The 25,800-nt window shown below is 40.0% G+C and overlaps 1 protein-coding gene across 3 annotated transcripts; it reads left to right on the forward strand.

Moving 5' to 3' along the window:
- Window positions 1-552: 552 nt before the first annotated feature.
- LOC110877258 lies at window positions 553-4,424 on the forward strand. 3 transcript variants are annotated; one of them, XM_022125412.2, is made up of 4 exons: window positions 553-649; window positions 1,791-2,465; window positions 3,502-4,113; window positions 4,210-4,424. In XM_022125412.2, the coding sequence occupies exons 2-4, from the start codon at window positions 1,941-1,943 to the stop codon at window positions 4,285-4,287; spliced, it is 1,215 nt and encodes a 404-aa protein (XP_021981104.1). In that variant the 5' UTR covers window positions 553-649; window positions 1,791-1,940; the 3' UTR covers window positions 4,288-4,424. The 3 variants fall into 3 exon arrangements, with proteins under 3 accessions (XP_021981104.1, XP_021981102.1, XP_035833248.1); XM_022125410.2 differs by having other exon boundaries at window positions 569-649; window positions 1,776-2,465; XM_035977355.1 differs by having other exon boundaries at window positions 575-649; window positions 1,970-2,465.
- Window positions 4,425-25,800: the final 21,376 nt, after the last annotated feature.

Below are 25,800 nucleotides of genomic sequence, written 5' to 3' on the forward strand. Positions count from 1 at the left end.
TTAATACCTTTGAAGGTGATTTTAAACCTAAGTACGTATTTATTTTGTGCAAACTAGGGACTAACTATTTAATTAACTCTTTGTTTATTGTTTGATATTATTTTAGTTTTTCCCAATTAGGTAAAATATATTAAAAATTTAAATTTAGATAAGATTAAATTAATTTAGTTATGGGGAAATATGGACGACACCATGTCTAGAGTTGGTCCAAATTCGAGTGAGTGTTTATGACCAATCCACTTTAAATTAAGTTTTTCCGAGCAAAATTTAAACGAGTTTCGAGACACAAGCTTTTTAAACAACCTAATTTTGGCATTTTACTCTTAACTATATTTATTTTGTAAGCTTTCCTGTCAAACAAAAAGTATATATTTTGTAAGATTGCATGGACCATCAACAGTGAAATTAGGCAATCTTTTACTGAAAACTTAATTTTGTAAGATTACATGTGACCATCAACAGTGAAAATTTATTTTGTAAGATTACATGTGACCATCAACAGTGAAATTAGGGAATCTTTTACTGAAGCTTGTAAATTTGCTCAGATATACTGTCTACTTTACTTTTTTCTTAGGTCCATCTACGTTAACACAAATCCAGAAAATCTAAGTGAATAACGTTCTATTTCGTCCATCGTCCTCGCAAATCGGTAAGTTTTAGGCCGTTAATTTACTATATACAACCTGATGATCGATTTGATTCATGTATTCAGTTAGTTACACTTGCATTGACTGCACCTGTACATGTTTGCTATTTAAGTTACACTTGCATTGTGTATGTTTGTTGGCATTTTGTTACGGTGATACACTTTTCGTAAGTTTGCTATACTATTACTGTTAATCTCTGTGAATCAGTATTGTGTAATCGAGCCACTGTATTCTGTTTTTTTTTTTTTTTTTTGAACAGCAGAGGAAAATAATGTATTGTTGGAAAATAATGTATTATGTTAATGTGTTGAATATGAACTTAATGTATTGTGGATTCACAGTTAATTTAGTAAGTTTGCTATACTATTGCTCTTAATTTCTTTAAGATTATGGATTTTCTTCTGTAGAAGTTTCTTCAGAAAACATCCTTTGTAGAAATAGTTAATTCTATTCATTGTTATAAAAGAAGGTCTCCGAGGCCGAGTACTCCCCGAGTAATCCTCTACAAGGTAGGTTGCCGAGACGTCTTTTTCAGCTCGGCCTAGTTACTCGGAATCGATCAAACACGGTGAACTTCGGCTAAAATTGGATCTAGTTGGGCAACTCAGGTCGAGTTTGACTTAAAAAAGAATAAAACATAATTTCTATGTCTTTCAAAGAATGAATATCATTTTTAAAGAATGAATATCATTTTTAAAGAAATGAATATCTATTTTTGAAATACTTTATATTTGAACATGTATTTTTTTATTTATGTTGATATTCACATATTTCGCTATAAATATTAGTAAAGTTATGATCTTTGACATATATATGATTTTCTAAAAACTAACTTCTTTATAATTTAACATGTCTGAGTACTCCCCGAATACTCTCAACTCCCCAGTCGACCGACTTGGGAGCGCCTAGCGACTTTTGCAACCATGATTCTATTAATTTTGTACAAACACTATTGTGTATTGAAGCTATTGTATTATGTGAATATATTGTTTGTTCTGGTAATATATTGTGTATTCTGTTAATTGTTGTAGACTTGTATCAATATGCTTCATAACTTGCATTTCTTGTTTACTGATGAACTAGAAGGTGATTCATTTATGTGTTTTATTTTGTAAAACATTGATTTAGTACCATCGTCATCAGGACAGCTCAGATCTCAGCTTGTATTATGGCTGACACGAAAGCAAAGGAAGCTACAATCTCCGTAAAAGTAATCGTAGACAAAGTGAATAAGAGAGTGGTGTACGCTTACTTTTACGGAGTCTAGCGTTTGTTGACATTCTCTTCAGCTTCATGACATTGCCCTTCGGAACAATTGTCAGGCTCTTGGAGAAACACGATGATAAAAAGTTTGAGGGTCTTGGGAGCTTGAAAAATCTGTACGAGAGTCTAGAGAATTTTCCCGAGTGTTACCTACCGACAGAAGAATGCAAATACATGCTTCTTAACCCCAGAACTCTGGCATATGATCATTGCAGGAATCTTAAACTGCAAATAGACAATACTGAGCCCTTGAAATACTTTCAGTGTGATGTATGTCGAAAGGGCTATCCCATTAAATCAGTTTTCGGCACTTGTACTACAACTAAATGCATAACATATGGAAAGTTGGTAGATAAGGATGTTGGATTCAAGAAAACCGACGTTTGTGTTAGTGGTGGTGGTGTTTTTGTTTCTGATATTGGAGCTTTTATTGTAACTGATGATCTTTGTGTGATGCCTTATACTTCTGCAAATAGCATTCGGTTGCTGACAGATCATGGAATTACTGACCAGAGCTGTTTAGAGGACCTCAAATTAGACATGGGCCGTGAAGAGGTAAGTTGATTGCTCCTAAGTCTAGGGATGGCAATCGAACCCGAACCCGATGGGTAAACCCGAAACCCGACACATCTAAGACGGGTTTGGGGTTTGTTAATCGGGTTTGGGACTAGTTTTTATTTTTTTCCGCGGGTTTTGGATTTGGTGATATGCCTGTTTACCCGACCCAATTACCCGATAAAGTAAACCCGTTTACCCGATTGTATACCCGATATAATTTCTTTTATATTTTTAAATATGTAATTATATAATACCTCCTTTTTCTATACACATAGGTATTTTATCCCGTATACATTATAGTTATTTGATATATTTCTTTAGTGATAATACTAAATGTAACTCATTAGTAGTTACTTGATGGTTTTTGGGTCGGGTATACCCAAAGGGTAAACTTTTTAAAATTAATGGGTTACCCGAAACCCGCTGGTATACCCGATACCCAATGGGTATTTACCCGCTAGAAACCTGACGGGTTTGGGACAAGCTTATCTAATCGGGTTTGGGGTTGGGATTACCTATATTTCCGTTATTTTTACACTACAAGAATTTATCATTAAGTGACCGCGATAATTGTCACAAAAACTGAAAGTTGTTATCTAAAGAGTGTTAGTGCTATAACTAGTATAGTGACAACAAATGTAAGTTCTAGGTTTTTATCCTTTGTGACAATTTGCTTAAGTGTTTTGGAGCTGGGGTCTCTCTGGAAGCAGCCTTTCTTTCCACAAGTATAGAGGTAAGGTTTGCCTACATCTCACCCTCCCCAGACCCTACAAATAGTTTTTCTGTGTTGCGGGATTTACTGGGTACGGTCGTTGTTGTTGACAATTTGCTTAAGTAGAACTTTAAATTTCTAGTTTTCTTAGCTCATCTCAAGTTTTTTAACAAAAAGTAATCTATGTTATAAACTTTTCAATTAAAATAAGACAAAGATCACTAAAAATTCTGATACAGAGGCATTTTGTTTCTACTTTAGTACTAACTGACATTAATTCTGACTTTAAATAATTAATTTGTTTTTATTTTTATTTTTCAGATTCTTCATCTTTTAAAGATGGCACTATCACTTGATTCTGTGTTCACTTATTTAGTTTTCAATAGGATTTCATCGATCCGAGATTTAGTTGTTCCCAGCCAAAGAAGTGATATTGACCAAACCGTCTTAATGAAAAAAGACGTATCTTTGCAAAAGTCAACTGGAAAGCTTTTATTTGCAGAAGCCCGAGGAGATTTTATTCTGTTACTCTTTGATATTTTATCATTTCCTTTAGGAACGGTGGTTGGGGAACTGATGAAAGTCGGTGTTTCTTCGCTAACTTGTATAAATAATATTTTTAAAAGCATTTCAGACATGAGTGTAAGAAGATACCTTAAGTCACAAGATATCAAGGATATCTTGCTTAAACCTCAGTTTCCTCCAATACACCACCTTTTTCAATTGAAAGGCACCCCGTTACATTACGGTGATCTTAGTTGTAAAGATCTGAAGATAGACAAAGGACTACTAAAACAATCTGGAATGTTTATTGTGACAGACGATTTGATCATAACCCCATCCTCGTCATATTCGACTCTGTGTACTCTCAACAACAAGAAAGTCTCCTTCGATGATATTGAGACATATGAGATTAGCATTGGCTCAACAGAGGTATCACAGAGTTATACCCTAGATTTCTTTGTAAATCGACTTCAAATTTTTATGCTTGTTTTGTGTTCATTTTTTTACTACCACTTTTCATTGCAGGGATTGAAAATTCTGAATGCATCGCTAAGATCTTGCTCGACTCTGACTGATAGCCTTGAGCATCTACTTAAAAAGTGAACATGGAATTTTCATGCGTTTCTTTATTTACTTTTTGTGTTAGAACGCTTTCTGTCTTCCCAGAACATTATCTGTTAAGATTTCGCTGTTATGTATACTTCCAGCATGTTATATTCATATTCGTATGGTATTGCATATTTTTAAACAACCCCAACGCAAATCAGAAAAAACTTTGATGGCCGAATTGGTTGGTTAAACAAACCGATTCCAATATCCAGCCAACTGGTGTGGGAAGAGTTTATTTCTTCACAAGCACCCCGACGAAACGGGTGTTTCGCCGGCCCACTGATTCGCCGAAGCCCATTAAGGGCCCAGTTTGTTACGCGTATACTTATTAAGTCCCACTGTTTCATTCGTCACACTGTTGGCAGTTTAGAAACCCTAGAACTCTCGCCCCTTCTGTGCGACGGCAATCGTAGAGAACCCCAGGCACCATCCACCTCAATCTATCTAAAACATCTGGCGTTACGGTTAGTGTAGAACTCTATGATTTGATGTAATTGATGTGTGATGAACCTGGTGTGCAAGATTAGGGTTTTCGTAAACCTTAGAAACGTAGAATCGTTGGGCCGATAATTCGATGGTTGTATGTGATGTTGTTTATATGAAAGCTTAATGATTTTGTCATTCATGATCGTAAATGGTTACATTCACTACTCATGTTTCTACTAATATTGTAATTGTGTTAAATAGATACATTCAGATCTCAACATAAATGAAGTAGCGTAAGGAGCAGTGCAGGGGAATTGGTGCTAAGACACAAAACTTGTCAGGAATTGGCCCAAGGTGAAAGGTTTATTATTTGCGCCTTGCGTGGGCTTTGCGTCACACCCCTTTCTGCGGCGGAAGCACGAGGTGTGATCATGAAAGGTTCCCATTGCATACGAAAGGTAAACATACTATATGCTCGAAAATAACTTTAAACATTACATAACAAAAACATAAGTCAAGTGGTTACAACACATGATAGCATATTGTCTTAAAAGTTACAACTTTATTTAGCGATAAACAAAGCGACATCCACGAGCATAAGTGGGACCACGCGCACATCCATCTTAGTTACCTGAAATACATGTGAGGTTTGGAAAAACATCAACATAATGTTGGTGTGAATTCATGCAGTGATTGTTTTTGAATGTTTAATATACTTGAATGAAAATATAGTATAAAACTTGTAGAATGTATGTTTGAATGTAACTTGTAAAACGTATGTACAACTGGGTACTATGACTGTTTGAATGTGTGAGATTGCTAGTGGTTTGCAAGGCCACTAACATATGTCACGACATAGGAAGCCACCAAACCTAGGCATTTTTGTCGACTTGACTGAGACACAGAAGCACTCATTGGTAGAAGTAGGCCAAGAGTGGGGTTGCCTGAAACCCATTAGATCTAACCTTTTGTTCCGCGGTCTGAATGTATACGTTGATTAATGGTGCTTATGGTACCCTATTCGAGACATGGTCTGGAATGTTTCACTTGAATGTTTTTGTACCCATGAATGTTTCACTTGAATGTTTTTGTACCCATCATAACATATGCAAACAATATTCAATTTGTGACATGTATTTCACCCCCGAAGTGTAAAACAAAAAACAGTTAGAGAAAAGGGGGAGCATGAACTCACAACTTTGCGTTCCTGTGCGTCGTAAACTTCACCGGGTTTGCTTAATTAACGTCGTAACCTATACGCGTTTTCTTAATGTTAGTCACTAGACTTGCGTCGCACAAGTTCAGTCACTCACTTTTGTGTATATTTTTCTTGTGTTAAAAATATTTTATATTTTTAACTAGATGTCTTACTTATATTATTTTCTCACAAATAAATATAAGTCTTTTGTGTTTTGCACTTTGCACCCGAATTATGTGTCTTGTATATTGTATGTGTATTTTATGTTTATACTCCTCATGAGTATTTAGTGTATTTTTACGTCTTAATACGCTAGCACGTATAACACATACTATATACACTTAGCACAAAAGTTGGTGATAAAATAATATATATTTTTTTCTCAAAAATATACATACTTATATCCATTTTTATTCTTGAAGAAATCCTCATTTCTTATCACCAAAAATTAGGGAAACCTTGGTAATACTCTTAAATACGTTTTTAGGGAATAAGTTTCTCAAAAACTTATATTTTCTTCTAAGTGTCAAAATTTATAAAAATTTTGACAGAGTTTCCCCAAAAAAATGGAGGTTTCCCATGTTTTCAAAACATGTGTTTATTTTCTTTTAAATCGTCAACAATCATCAACAACAATTATCAACAATAACCATCAACAAAATCACTAATTTCTCCATTTCATGAACTTGGATATTTACCAAAATTGTGTAGTAACTTACTAGCACATTTAGTAAGTCTTGTTATCTTTAAAAATAAGTTTGATTGCTTAAAAACTTTATTTTTAAGGAATATGAAGTTCCACAACTTCTAGTCGGTTTTCACGAAAATTATTTCTTTGTTAAAACTTTTGTTACACAAGTGTTCGCTCACTTGTTTGTTCTCAAAAATCACTTTTGTTTGTGTAAGATCCGGTTTAGAACATGTGATTTCTTTTGACGCTTGGTCTTTCGAAAATACCTCTTGTAGATACATAGATCGGCTAGTTTTAAACACTATTTCACAAGTAAAACGCTTTTACACAAGTTCATGATTCGTGTGTGGTAGAGTTTCACCCTTTAACCCTTGTTTCATTCAAAACAACCTTATGTCATGATTCATGATCATGACCAACCCGGGTTAAACGATGATCCGAGCTACCACAACATAGATCGGGTCTAGATAACCCCACAAATCAAATACTACAACATTTACACATCATGTGAGCTTTTATCCATCATTTAAGTGTCTTTTAGTAGACTTTAATACATCAAATTGCAAGATTCCGAGTTTTAACCGTTATCTATCATATTAACCACTCTAGATTAGTTCAAGAATGTGTTTTAAGTAACTCACCACTAGCTCGAGGCTAGGGAAGAATCTAGACGCGAATGTGGTGGATAAAAGCTAGAGAAAGAGGTCCTTCGAGCTCCGAGTGCACCAAGCCTCCTAATACGTGATCCTTGATGCTTGGGTATGCTTGGAATGGCTTGAACAAGGCTCGAAAAATTGATGGGTGATTAGGGATGTTTGGCCGTGAGCTTTCTAGAGGGAGAGAGGAGAGTTGTTTGGTGTTGTGAAGTGTGAAAGTTCATATGTGCCATCTCAAGGTATTTATAGACATTCCATATGGCATATTCCTAGCATATTCCTGGCATATTCTTGGAATATTCCTACCATATTCCTGGCATATTCCTGGAATATTCCTAGCATATTCCTGGCATATTCCTGGAATATTCCTAGCATATTCCTGGAATATTCCTGGCATATTCCTGGAATATTCCTAGCATATTCCTGGCATATTCCTGGAATATTCCTAGCATATTTGTAACACCTCAAAAAAATTCCGTCCAATAATGTCTTGACACGTGTCATAAGGTTCCGTTATGTGAAAACATACTTTAGAGGGACTAAAAGTGACAAACAGTGAAAACTATGGAACGTAAGGGTCCAAAGTGTCAACAATGGATAAATAGGCTCTATGATAACCCCACATAATGTTTATAACCTTAAACGGATGGCTCATGGATCATACGACGCGGAAATTGCACAAAAGTGAAGTATTGCAAACTATAGGGGCCAAAAGTGTCAACATGTTTAATTTATACCTCTGAGTGAACTTTTGGCAGACCCGAAGCTTTGTAAAGCTAAAATATACTCACTAGAATATGTGGTAAAAATTTCATGAAGTTTCGTCAACGTATGAGAAAGTTATGGCCAAAACCGTACTTAAGGGACTAAAAGCGTCAACGTCGAATTTCATGGCTTTTCGGTTGAGCGCAAAGTTATCCGAGGACATTACCATGTTGGTAAAAGTCCCAAGGTTCTTAAAAACCAAGTTTGGGGGTTTACGAGTCAAAATATGAAGCCGAAACATCGCGCGCAAGTTCAGGGACTAAAGCTGTCAAAATGAAATCAAGTTTTGCTGATCAGGGGTCAGGCGACCCGCCTGGACTGACCCAAGCGGGCCGCGTGGGGCTGCCAGCGACAGAATTCGCATTCTGGGTTGATTTGGGTCCGAATTTAAGTGGTAAACAGCTGGTTCTTGCCTCCAAAAGCTCCAATGAGATGCCATGCATGGCTATGACTACAGTGACCTCCATTTATCAGCTGATTTCCCCCATATATGGATCAAAGAGCTCATTTCTTGGGCATTTGCAATTGTGAACAAGAACTCTCAAGACTTGCAAAAGTTCTCAAGACTTCCTGGAGCTAATCTGATCATCAAGGCCGATTCCTAGTGTTCACTAAACACCTATAGGACCTTTGTAAGCTTCCAATTCGTTCTCTAATCCGTTCTTGCTTTGATTATTGCTAAAAGTCAAACTGTTTGTTCATAAGCTTTGACTTTCTGATTAAACGGATTTCTTTCAGTCATTTCTCGAATTGAAACCTGTTATAGGTTGGTATTTATGTGGGAAACAAACCCTCTAAAGGGTACTATCTGAATCCCACTATATGCATGCTAATTGTCGAGTCGAACATGTTTCTAAAAAGTCAACAGAAGTGATTTTTGCAAAAATATGCTTGAATGTTAATATATTAGACATGCAATCTGATTGATCATCACAAATAACTTGTAATACATATAAGAATGTATTTTACCATCATCAACTCGACAATCTATAGTATAGATACGAATCGGAACCGAAAGTCTTGTAAAACGGTTATTTCGTAGACTATCGATTCGGATTCGCACATGCATGTTCGAGACCTGTATTGGAAAGTATTTTTGACCATTTTTATTTTGGTTAAACTTTCTGGAAATTTCGTTGATTGAGTCTATGCTTAGCCGATTCGAATGCATGTTTCCGATTTATGCATAAAGTTGACTATTTTGCCCTTTTTGATATAAAACGTGATTTTTGGAAAAGTGAAAGAGTAGAAATCTTTATTTCTAATATATAAACTTGCACCGAAAATTTCGGATCAGTTGGTGGTCCAGATTGTGAGTTATGGCCGTTAGCGTAAAACTATATATTAAATTTACATAATCGGTCCTTTTCGCGTATAACCTATTTCTGGCCACGTTTTGATGCAAAACTTTTTACCAACTGATGTATTATAATATTCTGGGAATTTTGATGATTTTTAATTAATTTTTGGCTGAACGGATCCTAGATCGCCTAGTTATTTCGGGTTATGTCGGTTTAGACCGTTTAGGCCATAAAATGAGTTTTACACATTCTTTTGACCCGGAACCTTTTTCTACTGATTTTATAAGTTAAATAAATTACTTTAAGTATTCTGGAAATATAAAAATCTCAGATTTATTGTGAAAACCCGAAAACGCCCTTAAATCGCATTTCTAGCATTTTAAGCGCATAGTAAGCGTTATACTTGTTTTAAACATGTAAGACTTATACTTACTGATGTAAATTGTATATTTTCACATAAATACAGTAAGTATAAGTATATGAACTCAGATTTCCAGTTTTGGCGTTTTTAGCCCTTGTGAAATTACTAAAATACCCCTACGGTGCATAGTTTGGTTTTAAATGATAAATTTGATATATGGGTCATACCCTACTGATATAATATGTTATATTAAGTATATTTACTGTATGTACCAGACCCGAAACTCAGATTTCTAATTTTACTCTTTTATGATCTTTTAAATGACCAAAATGCCCTTCTAAGGCATAAATTGAGTTTTAAACTATTCCGGGCAATATAGAACATAACTTACTGATATAATATCATATTTTAAGCATATTATCTCAGGGAACTTGCATTTGACTCTTTTGGCTACCCGTAACGCCCTTATTGCGTTCGGTTCGGTTTACGTAACTAGTTTGCGTAAATTGACCGAAACGGGTCAAACGTTATCATTTTTGTCTCAAAATCCAGAATGTATTTAGTATACCCATATTATACAAGTATTCAAACTTGTTGGGTCTAAATCACATTCTATCCGGTCTTTCGCTTAATCGTGCGTAAACCGTATCATCCTTAAAAACTAACCGGTCAAAGCTTAGGCTTAAATAAAAGACCCGTTAGGAATCTAATAGGTTAATTATAAACCTTTGTTCCAGATTAGGAGGCCCAGTAAAAGCTACCACACTTATCGTTTGAGTTACATACTTGCTCAGGTAAATACATTTTGACTTATTTTCCCTATACGGGCTTGGGGTACGGTATTTAAAATACCGCTTGATCGGGCGCACAAGTCCTGCGCCCTATGGGTGTACAGTCTTGAATAGCTTATGCGACTTCGTTTAAACAGTTTTGTCTTACTTAAAGGCTTTGGGGGGTTATTGACCGTGTCCCGGATATCCTTGGCATTATCTTACGAGATGGCCACGACCAGAGCACGGGGTGTAGGCGTACACCCGACGTGTATAACTCTTTAATGTGGTGTGTCATTTAATCTCTAGCCCGGACAGCAGATCCCGGGCCACCAGAGATATAAGTGCATGTAATTCGTTCACAAGTTTATATCTTATAAATATCCCAAGTTAATAAAAATATTTATGCCTTGTGCATTTAAATCAATTTTCAATCATTTTCAAAATGAGTCAGTCGATTTGTATTTACCAGTGTAAACTGACGTATTTTTCCCAAAAGGTTAAGTGCAGGTACTATACGAAATAGGCTGGCTGTTTCCTAAGAGCGTCCACTATAGTCTCGCAAGCTCGGACGACAAATATCTGTTGAACTATTTTTATCTTATTTTATTTGATCCGCCTGTGGATCCGTTTCAACTACTTATGATGTTATTATATCATTTTATTTACAAGTTGAAATGTATCTATTCTGCTTCCGCTGTGCATTATTATATTGTGTTGATTGTCTATGACGATGCCAACTACGTCACTGTACCCCACACCGGGCCCACCGGTGACACGTGGAAATCGGGGGTGTGACAGGTTGGTATCAGAGCCAACGCTGAGTGAATTAAACACTATCCTAATGTGTTTAATCTCAGTTACACAATTGCACATTCCTCGATTTTCGAGTCTAGACAAAGAACTTAGGAAATGTTCAACATTTCGTTTAATTTATTTTTATTATTTGTTATTGCATTGTCTTATATATCTTGTTGTGCAACTTGTTTAATTTTTGACAGGATCACTATGCCGCCCCGTATGAGAGGTCGAGGAGGATTTGCTACATCTCACGACCATGAGGCAGGGCCCTCACATAGGCGAGCTCCATCCGCTACGCACAACACAGCCGCCAACGACCTTTGGAGGTCTTTCGCCGAGCCTGCTAGACACTCGGTATCCGCGAGCACTTCACCGTCATTACCCCAATCGTTTGGGCCCCACTCGGAGAATGGGCCCCATGGTTCGCATGGATCTTACATACCTTTGCATCAGTCACCGCACCGGTATCCCGCACCAGTCTACCATGGTCTATATAACCCTGATGCTTACTTGGACGAGCCGGTGGGTCATAACCCACTAGGACCGGAGGACCACTTTTCTGGTGGTCACGAGATGGACGTCGACGAGGATACGGACCCTTCGCTACCACCATCAGGTACGCCTAACCATCCGATTGAGATATCGGATGGGTCGCCATTCAGGGGATCACCATTTAATGGTGTGGATAGCTACGAGGAGAGATTTCGGCAGCATGATTGGTATCACACTCCTAGCCACAACTCTCCGATGCTCCAATCGCTCCATGGTTCACCGGTGCACTCGCAGCACCACTCGCAGCAGCAGCAGCTTCAGCAGCAGCCGCCATTACAGCAGGACCTATCTGAGGCCCTATGGCGCGACGTGATCACTCCGTCGCCACCGCCACCGCCAGTCTTACCTCCTCCGCCTCAGAGGCCAAGGAGGAATGCGCGTATGTCTACGCGCGGAGGGATTCGCATAGGCACCCCTCCACATGTGGGTAGCAGCCGCTACACACCTCTTCACGAGGAGTCCGAGACGGGAGAGTCTCCGCATCCCGTATCGGGGGTCACTTCAGCGCCGATTCCGCCTCTGCCGCCGCAGAATTTCGGGGAGCCGATTCCAGCCTTCGCCAGCTCAGCGCCATTCGACCCATTTGCCCAGATCTACCCTCAGGGCTACGACTACACGGGAGACCCGTATTGGATTGCATCCAACTACAGCTCACTCCCACCTAGTGGTCCACTTGGAGACACTTGGGCTGCTGGGCCGTCTACTTTTGGTTACCCTCCGGGTTACCAGCAGCCACCGCAGCCGCAGCAGTACCAGCCGCCGCAGCCGCAGCAGTACCAGCCACCGCCACCGGCGCCTATGATGTCGCCGCCGCAGGTTCAGGAAATCCTGCATGGGATTGATAGCATGCGACGAGAGTTGCAACACGAGATGCGAGCTGATCGCCGACGCACCAGTGGCATGTTCAAGAAGGTGTTTGACTTGCTCAAGGGTAAGAGCAAGAAGGATCATTGAATCCTTCGATTATTATCTCATTTACTCCTGTCCCTGCGTGGGCATCTATTCTTGTACTCTACCCCTGCGTGGGTATATCTATCTTATTCTACCCCTGCGTGGGTATGTTGTTCTGTTAACCCCTGCGTGGGTTTGCTTTATTTTATTTTGTTATTGTTGTTATTTGTTTAGCCCCTGCGCGGGCATGTTATTCATGTTATTCATGTTATTCATGTTATTTCAAAGTCCCGTTTAGGGCATAGATGTACTAGTACTTTATTTAAAATTTGAAATGGTTTATTTGAATTTCTCATTTTATTTATGTGCATGAATTTAATATTCAATAATGGAAAATATCAATTTTTATTTGATTTGCCATTTATAAGGATCTTAGTAAGGTATAACCTAGCTTGAATGCCTTATTAACAGGCCTGGCTGTGATGGTAAAACCTGGTTGAAAAGATTCAACTCCCTGTTAACATCTGAAAACATGTTAACATTCCTGGCGAAGCGTGATCTGTAGAATCACACAAGCCACCCTTTTTAATAAATTATCTACAGATTATATCTGTATACAAGTCTATTAATGGCTTGATACCTACGGGTTATGACTATGTCATATAAGTGGCAGTTGTGGTTTATGACTCCCTGCCTAGTAAAGAAATATCTACAGATTATATCTGTACACAAGTCTATTTATGACTTGATACCTACGGGTTATAACTATGTTATATAGTGGCAGTTGTGGTTTATAACTCCCTGCCTAGTAAAGGGTTATTTGTTTAATTATACAATTTATAATCCTATAAAAATCTAAATTTATAATTTAGTAATTGTCCATGTGACTAGGCCTATGGTGCCAATATATATATTTTCATTCCTTGATTGCTGATAAGAGCTTGAATGAAATATTAAATTAACTACTAAGGTTCTTGATACCATGGTTAATAAATCGTCTAGAACGATGATACTGTTAAGTTCTAAATAGACCTTGTCCTTTATTATAGCTTAAAGCTACAATGGCCAAATCGGAGGAAACCAACAGTCATTCTGGGGAGCACCCAGACAATACCAGGATTCACGTAACTAGTGAAGAATTGCAATCACTGATAGATAATGCTGTCGCCAAGGCTATGGATAGGCAGTTCAAGGAATCTAGCGGTACTCAGAGTAGAACCCGAACAGTGACGCACGTCAAGTCTAAGACTCACTCAGGGGCTCATAGTAAGCCGCCATCTAAAAAGAGTGGGCCAAGGAATGATGAGGATAATCACTCCTCCAACCACAGCAGTACTCCTAAGCAAGAAGTCAAGCTGCGACATGATACGCACAGCAAGTCCTGTACGTATAAGTATTTCGTATCTTGCAAACCCAGGGATTTCACTGGGGAGAAGGGAGCCGTCGATTGTATGACGTGGATTGATGAAATGGATACTGTGGTTGATATCAGCGGGTGTGCTGATAGAGACATTGTGAAGTACGCATCCCAGTCTTTTAAGGGAGATGCGTTAGCATGGTGGAAGTCACTTCTACAAGCTGCCGGTAAGGCCGCCCTATATAGCATGAACTGGGATCAGTTTGTAGCACTGATCAAAGAGAACTTCTGTCCGCAGCACGAGGTCGAGCGAATTGAATCGGATTTTGTATCCTTAGTTATGAAGAACCTCGATTGTCAAGCGTATCTTACTACGTTCAACACGTTGTCTCGTTTAGTGCCTTATCTGGTGACCCCGGAGCCGCGTAGGATTGCTCGATTTATTGGGGGGTTGGCACCGGAGATAAAGGCTAGTGTCAAAGCTTCAAGGCCTACTACATTTAGATCCGTAGCAGATCTATCCCTCTCCCTCACTCAGGATGTGGTAAGATTGAGAGCTATGAAGAGCTCTGAGGAGAACAAACGGAAACGTGAGGATGACACCTCACGAAGATCTGAAAAGCGACATAGAGGGAACAACGACCACAGGAAAGGGTCGGGGTCTAGGAAAAGTGATCATCAGTCGGGCGAGAAACCCAGATGCAAGATATGCAGGAGGCACCACTTTGGGAGATGTCGTTTGGAGACAAAATCCCAGTCTTCCGAGAAACGATGTGGAATCTGCAAGTCCACGGATCATAAAGCTGTGGATTGCAAGAAAATGAAGGATGCAACTTGTTTTGGTTGCAACGAGAAAGGGCACATTCGGCCCAACTGCCCAAAGAATGCGAAAAAGGCTGATGATGGGAAGAAGACTAATGCGAGAGTCTTCAGAATGGACGCAAAGGAAGCAGTCCTTGACGATAACGTCATTACCGGTACGTTTCTTGTAAATGATGTTTTTGCTAGAGTCTTGTTTGATTCAGGAGCCGATAAATCGTTTGTAGATGATAAGTTTTGTAAATTGCTAAACCTTCCTGTTAAAACCTTAAGCGTGAAATATGAGGTGGAATTAGCCGATGGAACCATAGAAACCGCCTCGACTGTGCTAGATGGATGTGTTATATCCATTAGGAATCATCCCTTCCCGTTATCCTTGCTTCCCTTTAAGCTAGCTGGATTCGATATAGTAATAGGCATGGATTGGTTGTCGAGTAACCAAGCCCAGATTCTGTGCAACAGAAAGCAGGTGATAGTGAAGACTCCGTCTGGTGAGTCGCTTACTATTCAAGGAGATACCCAGCATGGATTGCCGGAGCAAGTGTCCATGCTCAAGGCATCCAGATGCATGCAGAAGGGATGTGTCATCTATATGGCACAAGTTACCATTGATGAGCCGAAGCCGAAGATTGAGGATATCCCTGTTATCTCAGAATATCCTGAAGTATTTCCTGAAGAGCTACCTGGCTTGCCACCAGATAGGCAAGTGGAGTTTCGGATCGACATCATTCCAGGCGCCGCGCCTGTAGCAAGAGCACCATACAGATTGGCACCAATGGAGATGAAGGAGTTGAGGACGCAGTTGGATGATTTATTGGCTAAAGGTTTTATTAGACCTAGCTCATCTCCTTGGGGAGCGCCAATCTTGTTCGTTAAGAAGAAGGATGGTTCGATGCGTCTGTGCATCGATTACCGTGAGCTTAACAAGGTCACTATCAAGAATAGGTATCCGTTACCCAGAATCGACGATCTGTTTGATCAGTTACAGGGAGCAAGCTATTTCTCCAAGATTGACCTCAGGTCAGGTTATCATCAACTGAAGGTCAAAGAAGAAGATGTGCACAAGACCGCGTTTAGGACTCGTTATGGACATTACGAGTTCCTAGTGATGCCTTTTGGACTCACAAACGCACCAGCCGTATTCATGGATCTCATGAATCGCGTCTGCAAGCCTTATTTAGATAAGTTCGTCATTGTCTTTATTGACGACATCCTTATCTATTCGAAGAACCAAGCTGACCATGAGAATCACCTTCGTTGTATTCTCAAACTTTTGTATCAAGAGAAGCTTTACGCCAAATTTTCGAAGTGTGAATTTTGGCTTCGAGAAGTCCAGTTCCTTGGACATGTAGTTAGCGAGAGTGGTATCCAAGTAGATCCCGCTAAATTAGAAGCAGTCATGAATTGGCAGGAGCCGAAGACGCCTACGGAAATTCGCAGTTTCCTTGGATTGGCAGGATACTATAGGCGTTTTATTGAGAACTTTTCAAGAATTGCTGCGCCCCTAACTTCATTGACCCGTAAGAAGATTAAGTTTGATTGGGGCCCTAAGCAGCAGGAATCCTTCGACATTTTGAAGAAGAAGTTGAGCAATGCGCCAGTATTGACATTGCCTGATGGAATAGAGGAATTTGTGGTGTATTGTGATGCATCACATACTGGCATGGGTTGTGTACTCATGCAGAAAGGCAAAGTCATTGCCTACGCTTCTCGACAATTAAAGGTGCACGAGAAGAACTACACCACCCACGATTTGGAATTGGGTGCGGTTGTATTTGCATTGAAGCTATGGAGGCACTACTTGTATGGAACCAAGTGTATAATCTATTCGGGTCACAAGAGTCTTCATCACTTGTTCAATCAGAAGGAATTGAACATGCGTCAAAGGCGTTGGATGGAAACTCTAAATGATTATGACTGTGAGATAAGATACCATCCAGGCAAGGCCAATGTAGTTGCCGACGCCTTGAGCAGAAAGGAAAGGGTGAAACCGATCAGAATCAATGCCAAGCGCATTGAGATAAGGAATAATTTGAATGAAAGGGTGTTAGCTGCATAGAAGGAAGCTGTGCTGGAAGCTAACTATCCTGCAGAAAAGTTAGGAGTAACTGAGGAGCAGTTATCCTACGATAAAGATGGAATGCTACGCCTAAACGGACGAATATGGGTTCCAGTATATGGAGGACTTCGGGATGTTATCCTCCAGGAAGCCCACAGCTCTAAATACTCAGTTCATCCTGGAGCTGATAAGATGTACCAGGATTTGAAATCAAACTACTGGTGGATTGGTTTGAAAAAGTCCGTGGCCGAGTATGTGGCCAAATGTTTGACTTGTGCGCAAGTCAAGGCTGAGCATCAGAAGCCGTCAGGTTTGCTTCAGCAACCTGAAATTCCCAAGTGGAAATGGGAAATGGTGACAATGGATTTTATCACCAAGTTGCCAAAGACGAAAAAGGGAAATGATACCATATGGGTCATAGTAGATAGACTGACTTAGTCAGCTCATTTTCTACCCATCAAGGAGACGTATAGCTCAGATATGTTAGCTCAATTATACGTCGATAAAATTGTAGCGTTGCATGGTATACCTGTATCTATTATCTCTGATAGGGATACGAGGTATACGTCGCATTTTTGGAAGAGTTTCCAACAATCGTTGGGCACTCGTTTGAATTTTAGTACGGCCTATCATCCTCAGACTGATGGTCAGAGTGAGCGTACTATTCAAACCTTGGAAGACATGCTTCGTGCATGTGCGATCGACTTAGGTGGTAGTTGGGATAAGAACCTACCACTGATTGAATTCTCCTACAACAATAGCTACCATTCCAGCATAAAGGCTGCGCCTTTTGAGGCCCTATACGGTAGAAAGTGTAGATCGCCCATTTGTTGGGCAGAAGTTGGAGATGTCCAGTTGTCTGGACCAGATATCGTCTTTGAGATGACAGACAAGATCGTTCAGATCCGTGATCGTTTGAAAGCTGCCAGGGATAGGCAGAAAAGTTATGCGGATCCTAAGCGCAAGGATTTTCACTTCGATGTAGGTGATAAAGTGTTGCTTAAGGTATCACCTTGGAAAGGTGTAATGCGATTTGGAAAGAAAGGCAAGCTAAGCCCGAGATACATAGGACCTTTCGAGATTATCGAACGTATCGGGTCAGTCGCTTATAAGTTAAACTTGCCTGAAGAGCTTAGTGCCATTCATAATGTGTTCCACATCTGTAATTTGAAGAAGTGTTTCGCTGACGAATCACTGGTTATACCGCATACGGATATACACATAGACGAAAGTCTAAAATTTGTGGAAAAACCTTTGTCGATTGAGGATCGACAGGTAAAGAAGCTTCGAAGGAAGCATGTGCCTATTGTTAAGGTCAAATGGGATGCCCGTAGAGGACCCGAGTACACGTGGGAAGTGGAATCCACGATGAAAGAAAAATATCCCCATTTGTTTCAGTAAATCTCGGGGACGAGATTTCTTTTAAGGGGGTGAGGATGTAACACCTCGAAAAAAATTCCGTCCAATAATGTCTTGACACGTGTCATAAGGTTCCGTTATGTGAAAACATACTTTAGAGGGACTAAAAGTGACAAACAGTGAAAACTATGGAACGTAAGGGTCCAAAGTGTCAACAATGGATAAATAGGCTCTATGATAACCCCACATAATGTTTATAACCTTAAACGGATGGCTCATGGATCATACGACGCGGAAATTGCACAAAAGTGAAGTATTGCAAACTATAGGGGCCAAAAGTGTCAACATGTTTAATTTATACCTCTGAGTGAACTTTTGGCAGACCCGAAGCTTTGTAAAGCTAAAATATACTCACTAGAATATGTGGTAAAAATTTCATGAAGTTTCGTCAACGTATGAGAAAGTTATGGCCAAAACCGTACTTAAGGGACTAAAAGCGTCAACGTCGAATTTCATGGCTTTTCGGTTGAGCGCAAAGTTATCCGAGGACATTACCATGTTGGTAAAAGTCCCAAGGTTCTTAAAAACCAAGTTTGGGGGTTTACGAGTCAAAATATGAAGCCGAAACATCGCGCGCAAGTTCAGGGACTAAAGCTGTCAAAATGAAATCAAGTTTTGCTGATCAGGGGTCAGGCGACCCGCCTGGACTGACCCAAGCGGGCCGCGTGGGGCTGCCAGCGACAGAATTCGCATTCTGGGTTGATTTGGGTCCGAATTTAAGTGGTAAACAGCTGGTTCTTGCCTCCAAAAGCTCCAATGAGATGCCATGCATGGCTATGACTACAGTGACCTCCATTTATCAGCTGATTTCCCCCATATATGGATCAAAGAGCTCATTTCTTGGGCATTTGCAATTGTGAACAAGAACTCTCAAGACTTGCAAAAGTTCTCAAGACTTCCTGGAGCTAATCTGATCATCAAGGCCGATTCCTAGTGTTCACTAAACACCTATAGGACCTTTGTAAGCTTCCAATTCGTTCTCTAATCCGTTCTTGCTTTGATTATTGCTAAAAGTCAAACTGTTTGTTCATAAGCTTTGACTTTCTGATTAAACGGATTTCTTTCAGTCATTTCTCGAATTGAAACCTGATATAGGTTGGTATTTATGTGGGAAACAAACCCTCTAAAGGGTACTATCTGAATCCCACTATATGCATGCTAATTGTCGAGTCGAACATGTTTCTAAAAAGTCAACAGAAGTGATTTTTGCAAAAATATGCTTGAATGTTAATATATTAGACATGCAATCTGATTGATCATCACAAATAACTTGTAATACATATAAGAATGTATTTTACCATCATCAACTCGACAATCTATAGTATAGATACGAATCGGAACCGAAAGTCTTGTAAAACGGTTATTTCGTAGACTATCGATTCGGATTCGCACATGCATGTTCGAGACCTGTATTGGAAAGTATTTTTGACCATTTTTATTTTGGTTAAACTTTCTGGAAATTTCGTTGATTGAGTCTATGCTTAGCCGATTCGAATGCATGTTTCCGATTTATGCATAAAGTTGACTATTTTGCCCTTTTTGATATAAAACGTGATTTTTGGAAAAGTGAAAGAGTAGAAATCTTTATTTCTAATATATAAACTTGCACCGAAAATTTCGGATCAGTTGGTGGTCCAGATTGTGAGTTATGGCCGTTAGCGTAAAACTATATATTAAATTTACATAATCGGTCCTTTTCGCGTATAACCTATTTCTGGCCACGTTTTGATGCAAAACTTTTTACCAACTGATGTATTATAATATTCTGGGAATTTTGATGATTTTTAATTAATTTTTGGCTGAACGGATCCTAGATCGCCTAGTTATTTCGGGTTATGTCGGTTTAGACCGTTTAGGCCATAAAATGAGTTTTACACATTCTTTTGACCCGGAACCTTTTTCTACTGATTTTATAAGTTAAATAAATTACTTTAAGTATTCTGGAAATATAAAAATCTCAGATTTATTGTGAAAACCCGAAAACGCCCTTAAATCGCATTTCTAGCATTTTAAGCGCATAGTAAGCGTTATACTTGTTTTAAACATGTAAGACTTATACTTACTGATGTAAATTGTATATTTTCACATAAATACAGTAAGTATAAGTATATGAACTCAGATTTCCAGTTTTGGTGTTTTTAGCCCTTGTGAAATTACTAAAATACCCCTACGGTGCATAGTTTGGTTTTAAATGATAAATTTGATATATGGGTCATACCCTACTGATATAATATGTTATATTAAGTATATTTACTGTATGTACCAGACCCGAAACTCAGATTTCTAATTTTACTCTTTTATGATCTTTTAAATGACCAAAATGCCCTTCTAAGGCATAAATTGAGTTTTAAACTATTCCGGGCAATATAGAACATAACTTACTGATATAATATCATATTTTAAGCATATTATCTCAGGGAACTTGCATTTGACTCTTTTGGCTACCCGTAACGCCCTTATTGCGTTCGGTTCGGTTTACGTAACTAGTTTGCGTAAATTGACCGAAACGGGTCAAACGTTATCATTTTTGTCTCAAAATCCAGAATGTATTTAGTATACCCATATTATACAAGTATTCAAACTTGTTGGGTCTAAATCACATTCTATCCGGTCTTTCGCTTAATCGTGCGTAAACCGTATCATCCTTAAAAACTAACCGGTCAAAGCTTAGGCTTAAATAAAAGACCCGTTAGGAATCTAATAGGTTAATTATAAACCTTTGTTCCAGATTAGGAGGCCCAGTAAAAGCTACCACGCTTATCGTTTGAGTTACATACTTGCTCAGGTAAATACATTTTGACTTATTTTCCCTATACGGGCTTGGGGTACGGTATTTAAAATACCGCTTGATCGGGCGCACAAGTCCTGCGCCCTATGGGTGTACAGTCTTGAATAGCTTATGCGACTTCGTTTAAACAGTTTTGTCTTACTTAAAGGCTTTGGGGGTTATTGACCGTGTCCCGGATATCCTTGGCATTATCTTACGAGATGGCCACGACCAGAGCACGGGGTGTAGGCGTACACCCGACGTGTATAACTCTTTAATGTGGTGTGTCATTTAATCTCTAGCCCGGACAGCAGATCCCGGGCCACCAGAGATATAAGTGCATGTAATTCGTTCACAAGTTTATATCTTATAAATATCCCAAGTTAATAAAAATATTTATGCCTTGTGCATTTAAATCAATTTTCAATCATTTTCAAAATGAGTCAGTCGATTTGTATTTACCAGTGTAAACTGACGTATTTTTCCCAAAAGGTTAAGTGCAGGTACTATACGAAATAGGCTGGCTGTTTCCTAAGAGCGTCCACTATAGTCTCGCAAGCTCAGACGACAAATATCTGTTGAACTATTTTTATCTTATTTTATTTGATCCGCCTGTGGATCCGTTTCAACTACTTATGATGTTATTATATCATTTTATTTACAAGTTGAAATGTATCTATTCTGCTTCCGCTGTGCATTATTATATTGTGTTGATTGTCTATGGCGATGCCAACTACGTCACTGTACCCCACACCGGGCCCACCGGTGACACGTGGAAATCGGGGGTGTGACAATATTCCTGGAATATTCCTAGCATATTCCTGGAATATTCCTAGCATATTCCTAGTTTTCTGCGTTGTCTGCGTTTTGCAGTGTAAGCACTGTGTCGCGTAGGAACACACGGTACGCGCTTAAACATGGAAAAAAAATAAAGTTTTTAAGCGTTTTAACCTATTTTTTTTTCAACACGAACCTGATTAAAATTAAATTTTAATCATAACAGAATATTTCTGGGATTAAATATTATCCGGGCGGCCATCAACGTTCGTTTCGCAGTTTTGTCGTAATTAGTTCTGCTCTTAAAGTGTGTTTCGGGTGCCTTTTAGTGCGTGTTTTAGCTTTCGTAACGACCATAAATTAAACCCTGATATGTACTCTTGGGTTTTAATGTACCTTTGTCATAGGACCTACAACTAGGCCTCAATTCTAATGTCTGACTGCTTTCTGCAGTTTTGTTAACACAGTGTGTCTTACCTGTGGGTTTACTATTATATCTGACGCAACGCTCTCGCTTATGCATAAAGCCATATTTTGTAGTATACAACGTGCATGAATTCACTTGCTTAGCACCTAATCAGTCAATGCTGACATTTAAGCACATAATTGCAGTCATTAAATAATAATCAAAGTGTACGGAAGTTACCGGTTTTGTGCCAGTTGTCACAGTCTCCCCCCCGTTAAAAGAATTTCGTCCCGAAATTCAGGATGAACTAACCCTCGCAGGAGTCTCTTTGAATAGGTGGGGATACTTTTCCTTGAACTGGTCTTCGCGTTCCCATGTATCTTCGGGTCCGTGTTTAGAGTTCCAACGTACTTTGACAAGTTTCACACTGCTCCTCCTGGTCTTATTGACTTTCCAGTCGGTAACCTCAACGGGTTGTTCTGTAAATCGGAGGGCTTCATCAATATGCACTTCATCCATTGGGATGATCACGTTTTCTTGTGTTGGACTCTTCTTCAGGTTGGATACATGAAACGTATCATGTACTCCATTAAGCTCTTCCGGTAACTCCAACTTGTACGCCACGGTACCGACTCTCTTCAAGATTCTGAATGGTCCGATGTATCGTGGGTTCAGCTTTCCACGCTTTCCAAATCTGACTACGCCCTTCCATGGTGAGACTTTTAACAACACCTTGTCTCCCACCTCGAATTCTACCGATTTTCTTTTCGGATCAGCGTAGCTCTTTTGTCGATCTCGAGCCGCCTTAATGCGTTCCCGGATCTGCGCAATCTTGTCGGTTGTATCTTGAACAAGTTCAGGACCAACCATACGTTTATCTCCGGCATCTGCCCAACATAAGGGCGATCGACACTTGCGGCCATACAGAGCTTCGAACGGCGCGGCCTTTATGCTTGTATGATAACTGTTATTGTAGGAAAACTCAACTAAGGGTAGGTGAGTATCCCAGCTGCCGCCTAGATCCATGACACATGCGCGAAGCATATCTTCTAACGTTTGTATAGTCCGTTCGCTCTGGCCGTCTGTTTGCGGATGGAATGCCGTGCTTAGATCTAACTGAGATCCAAAAGCTTCCTGAAATGATTGCCAGATTCTTGAGACAAAGCGTCCATCTCTGTCTGAAATGATTGAGATAGGCACTCCATGACGTGCCACAATTTCTCTTAAGTATATTTCTGCAAGCTTTCTAGTGCTATCCTTCTCTCGGATTGGCAAGAAATGCGCAGCTTTCGTCAACCGATCAACTATTACCCATATCATGTCGTGCCCCCTCGGGGTCCTGGGTAATTTCGTTATGAAGTCCATCGAGATTTGTTCCCACTTCCACACGGGAATCTCTGGTTGTTGTAGTAGGCCGGACGGTTTTTGATATTCGGCCTTAACCTTAGCACAGGTTAGGCATTTTCCAACATAGACAGCAACATCGCCTTTGAGTCTCGGCCACCAATAGTACTCTTTCAAGTCTTGGTACATCTTGTCCGATCCTGGGTGGATTGAATATCTCGATTTGTGGGCTTCATTAAGGATGACTTCTCGTATACCACCATAGAGTGGAACCCAAATACGCTTCTTGAAGTATAAGGCTCCCTCTTCATTTGGCGCCATGTACTTCAATGCACCTCGGAGGTATTCAGCTTTGCGGTTTTCCACCTTAAGGGCTTCTTGTTGTGCATCACGAATGCGTGCAGTGAGGTTCGTTCAAATGGTCATTTCTAACGCTCTAACTCTTAGGGTCTTAACCCTTTCTTTTCGACTTAATGCGTCTGCTACAACGTTTGCCTTTCCTGGGTGGTACTTAATCTCACAGTCGTAATCATTTAGCAGCTCGACCCATCGCCGCTGGCGCATATTCAATTCCTTTTGATCAAATATGTGTTGCAGGCTTTTGTGATCTGTGAAGATTGTACATCGAGTACCATATAGATAGTGTCGCCAGATTTTCAAGGCGAATACCACTGCGCCCAGCTCCAGGTCATGAGTGGTATAGTTTCTTTCGTGCACCTTCAGTTGCCTTGAAGCGTAAGCGATGACTTTTTGGCGTTGCATGAGCACGCAACCCAAGCCTTGTCACGAAGCGTCGCAGTATACCACGAAGTCTTCCGTGCCTTCGGGTAGTGACAATATTGGTGCATCGCATAGCTTGCTTTTGAGTAGCTGAAAAGCTTCCTCTTGTTTAACACCCCAGTCATACTTCTTGTCCTTCTGCGTAAGGGTAGTTAGCGGCTGAGCTATTTTCGAGAAATTCTCGATGAATCTCCTATAGTAGCCCGCTAAGCCCAAAAATTGCCGAACTTCAGTCGGGGTTTTGGGAGCTTCCCAATTCTTTATTGCTTCAATCTTGGAAGGGTCTACATGAATGCCCTTCCCATTCACAACGTGACCAAGAAATTGTACTTCGCAAATCCAGAATTCGCATTTCGAGAACTTTGCATAAAGTTTCTCCTTTTTCAGTAGTTCCAAGATGGTTCTGAGGTGTTGCTCGTGCTCTTCCTTCGTCCGAGAGTAAATCAGGATATCATCGATAAATACAATCACGAATTTATCGAGATATGGTTTACATACGCGGTTCACCAGATCCATAAAGACCGCTGGTGCATTCGTCAGTCCGAATGGCATCACAAGAAACTCGTAATGCCCATAGCGCGTTCTGAATGCAGTCTTTGGTACGCTCTCCTCTTGGATTCTCAGCTGGTGGTATCCAGACCGAAGGTCGATCTTGGAATAATAGCTTGACCCTTGTAACTGGTCAAACAAGTCGTCAATCCTTGGTAGTGGGTACCGATTCTTGATCGTTAGCTTGTTCAGTTCCCTGTAATCGATACACATCCGCATGGTTCCATCCTTTTTCTTCACGAACAAAACTGGAGCTCCCCATGGCGAGAAGCTTGGCCTTATGAATCCTTTATCCAACAACTCCTGGAGTTGTGTAGATAATTCTTGCATTTCGGATGGCGCAAGTCTATACGGTGCCTTGGCTACAGGAGCAGCTCCCGGAACCAAGTCTATACGGAATTCGACTTGTCGTTGCGGAGGTAGTCCTGGTAGATCTTCGGGGAATACATCAGGAAATTCCTTCACCACAGGAATATCTTCGAGTTTCGGTTCCTCAGCCTTCTTATCTACAACGTGGGCTAGGAAGGCAACACATCCTTTCCTTAAGCACTTCTGTGCATTCATGCAACTGATGATCCGAAGAGGCGCGTCTCGCTTTTCTCCATGTACGATGAGAGTTTCATCATTCGCCAAAGGGATGCGAATGATCTTCTCATGACAAATAACTTCAGCTTTGTTCTTGGACAACCAGTCCATTCCGACCACCATATCGAAGCTACCCAATTAAATAGGTAAGAGGTCGATGTTAAAGCTTCGATCACCAAGTTCTAGTGTGCAGTTTCTAACAACTTCGCCTGATTCAACAAGTTTTCCATTGG

The sequence above is a fragment of the Helianthus annuus genome, chromosome 9 (genome assembly GCF_002127325.2).
Source record: "Helianthus annuus cultivar XRQ/B chromosome 9, HanXRQr2.0-SUNRISE, whole genome shotgun sequence".
Taxonomy (NCBI): Eukaryota; Viridiplantae; Streptophyta; class Magnoliopsida; order Asterales; family Asteraceae; genus Helianthus; species Helianthus annuus.

Excerpts from the sequence above, each read along its gene's own strand:
- LOC110877258 (XM_022125412.2), top strand. The coding sequence starts at position 1,941 with ATGACATTGCCCTTCGGAACAATTGTCAGGCTCTTGGAGAAACACGAT. Across the intron at positions 2,466-3,501 it reads TAGACATGGGCCGTGAAGAG|ATTCTTCATCTTTTAAAGAT; the intron begins GTAAGTTGATTG and ends TTTATTTTTCAG. Across the intron at positions 4,114-4,209 it reads TTAGCATTGGCTCAACAGAG|GGATTGAAAATTCTGAATGC; the intron begins GTATCACAGAGT and ends TTTTCATTGCAG.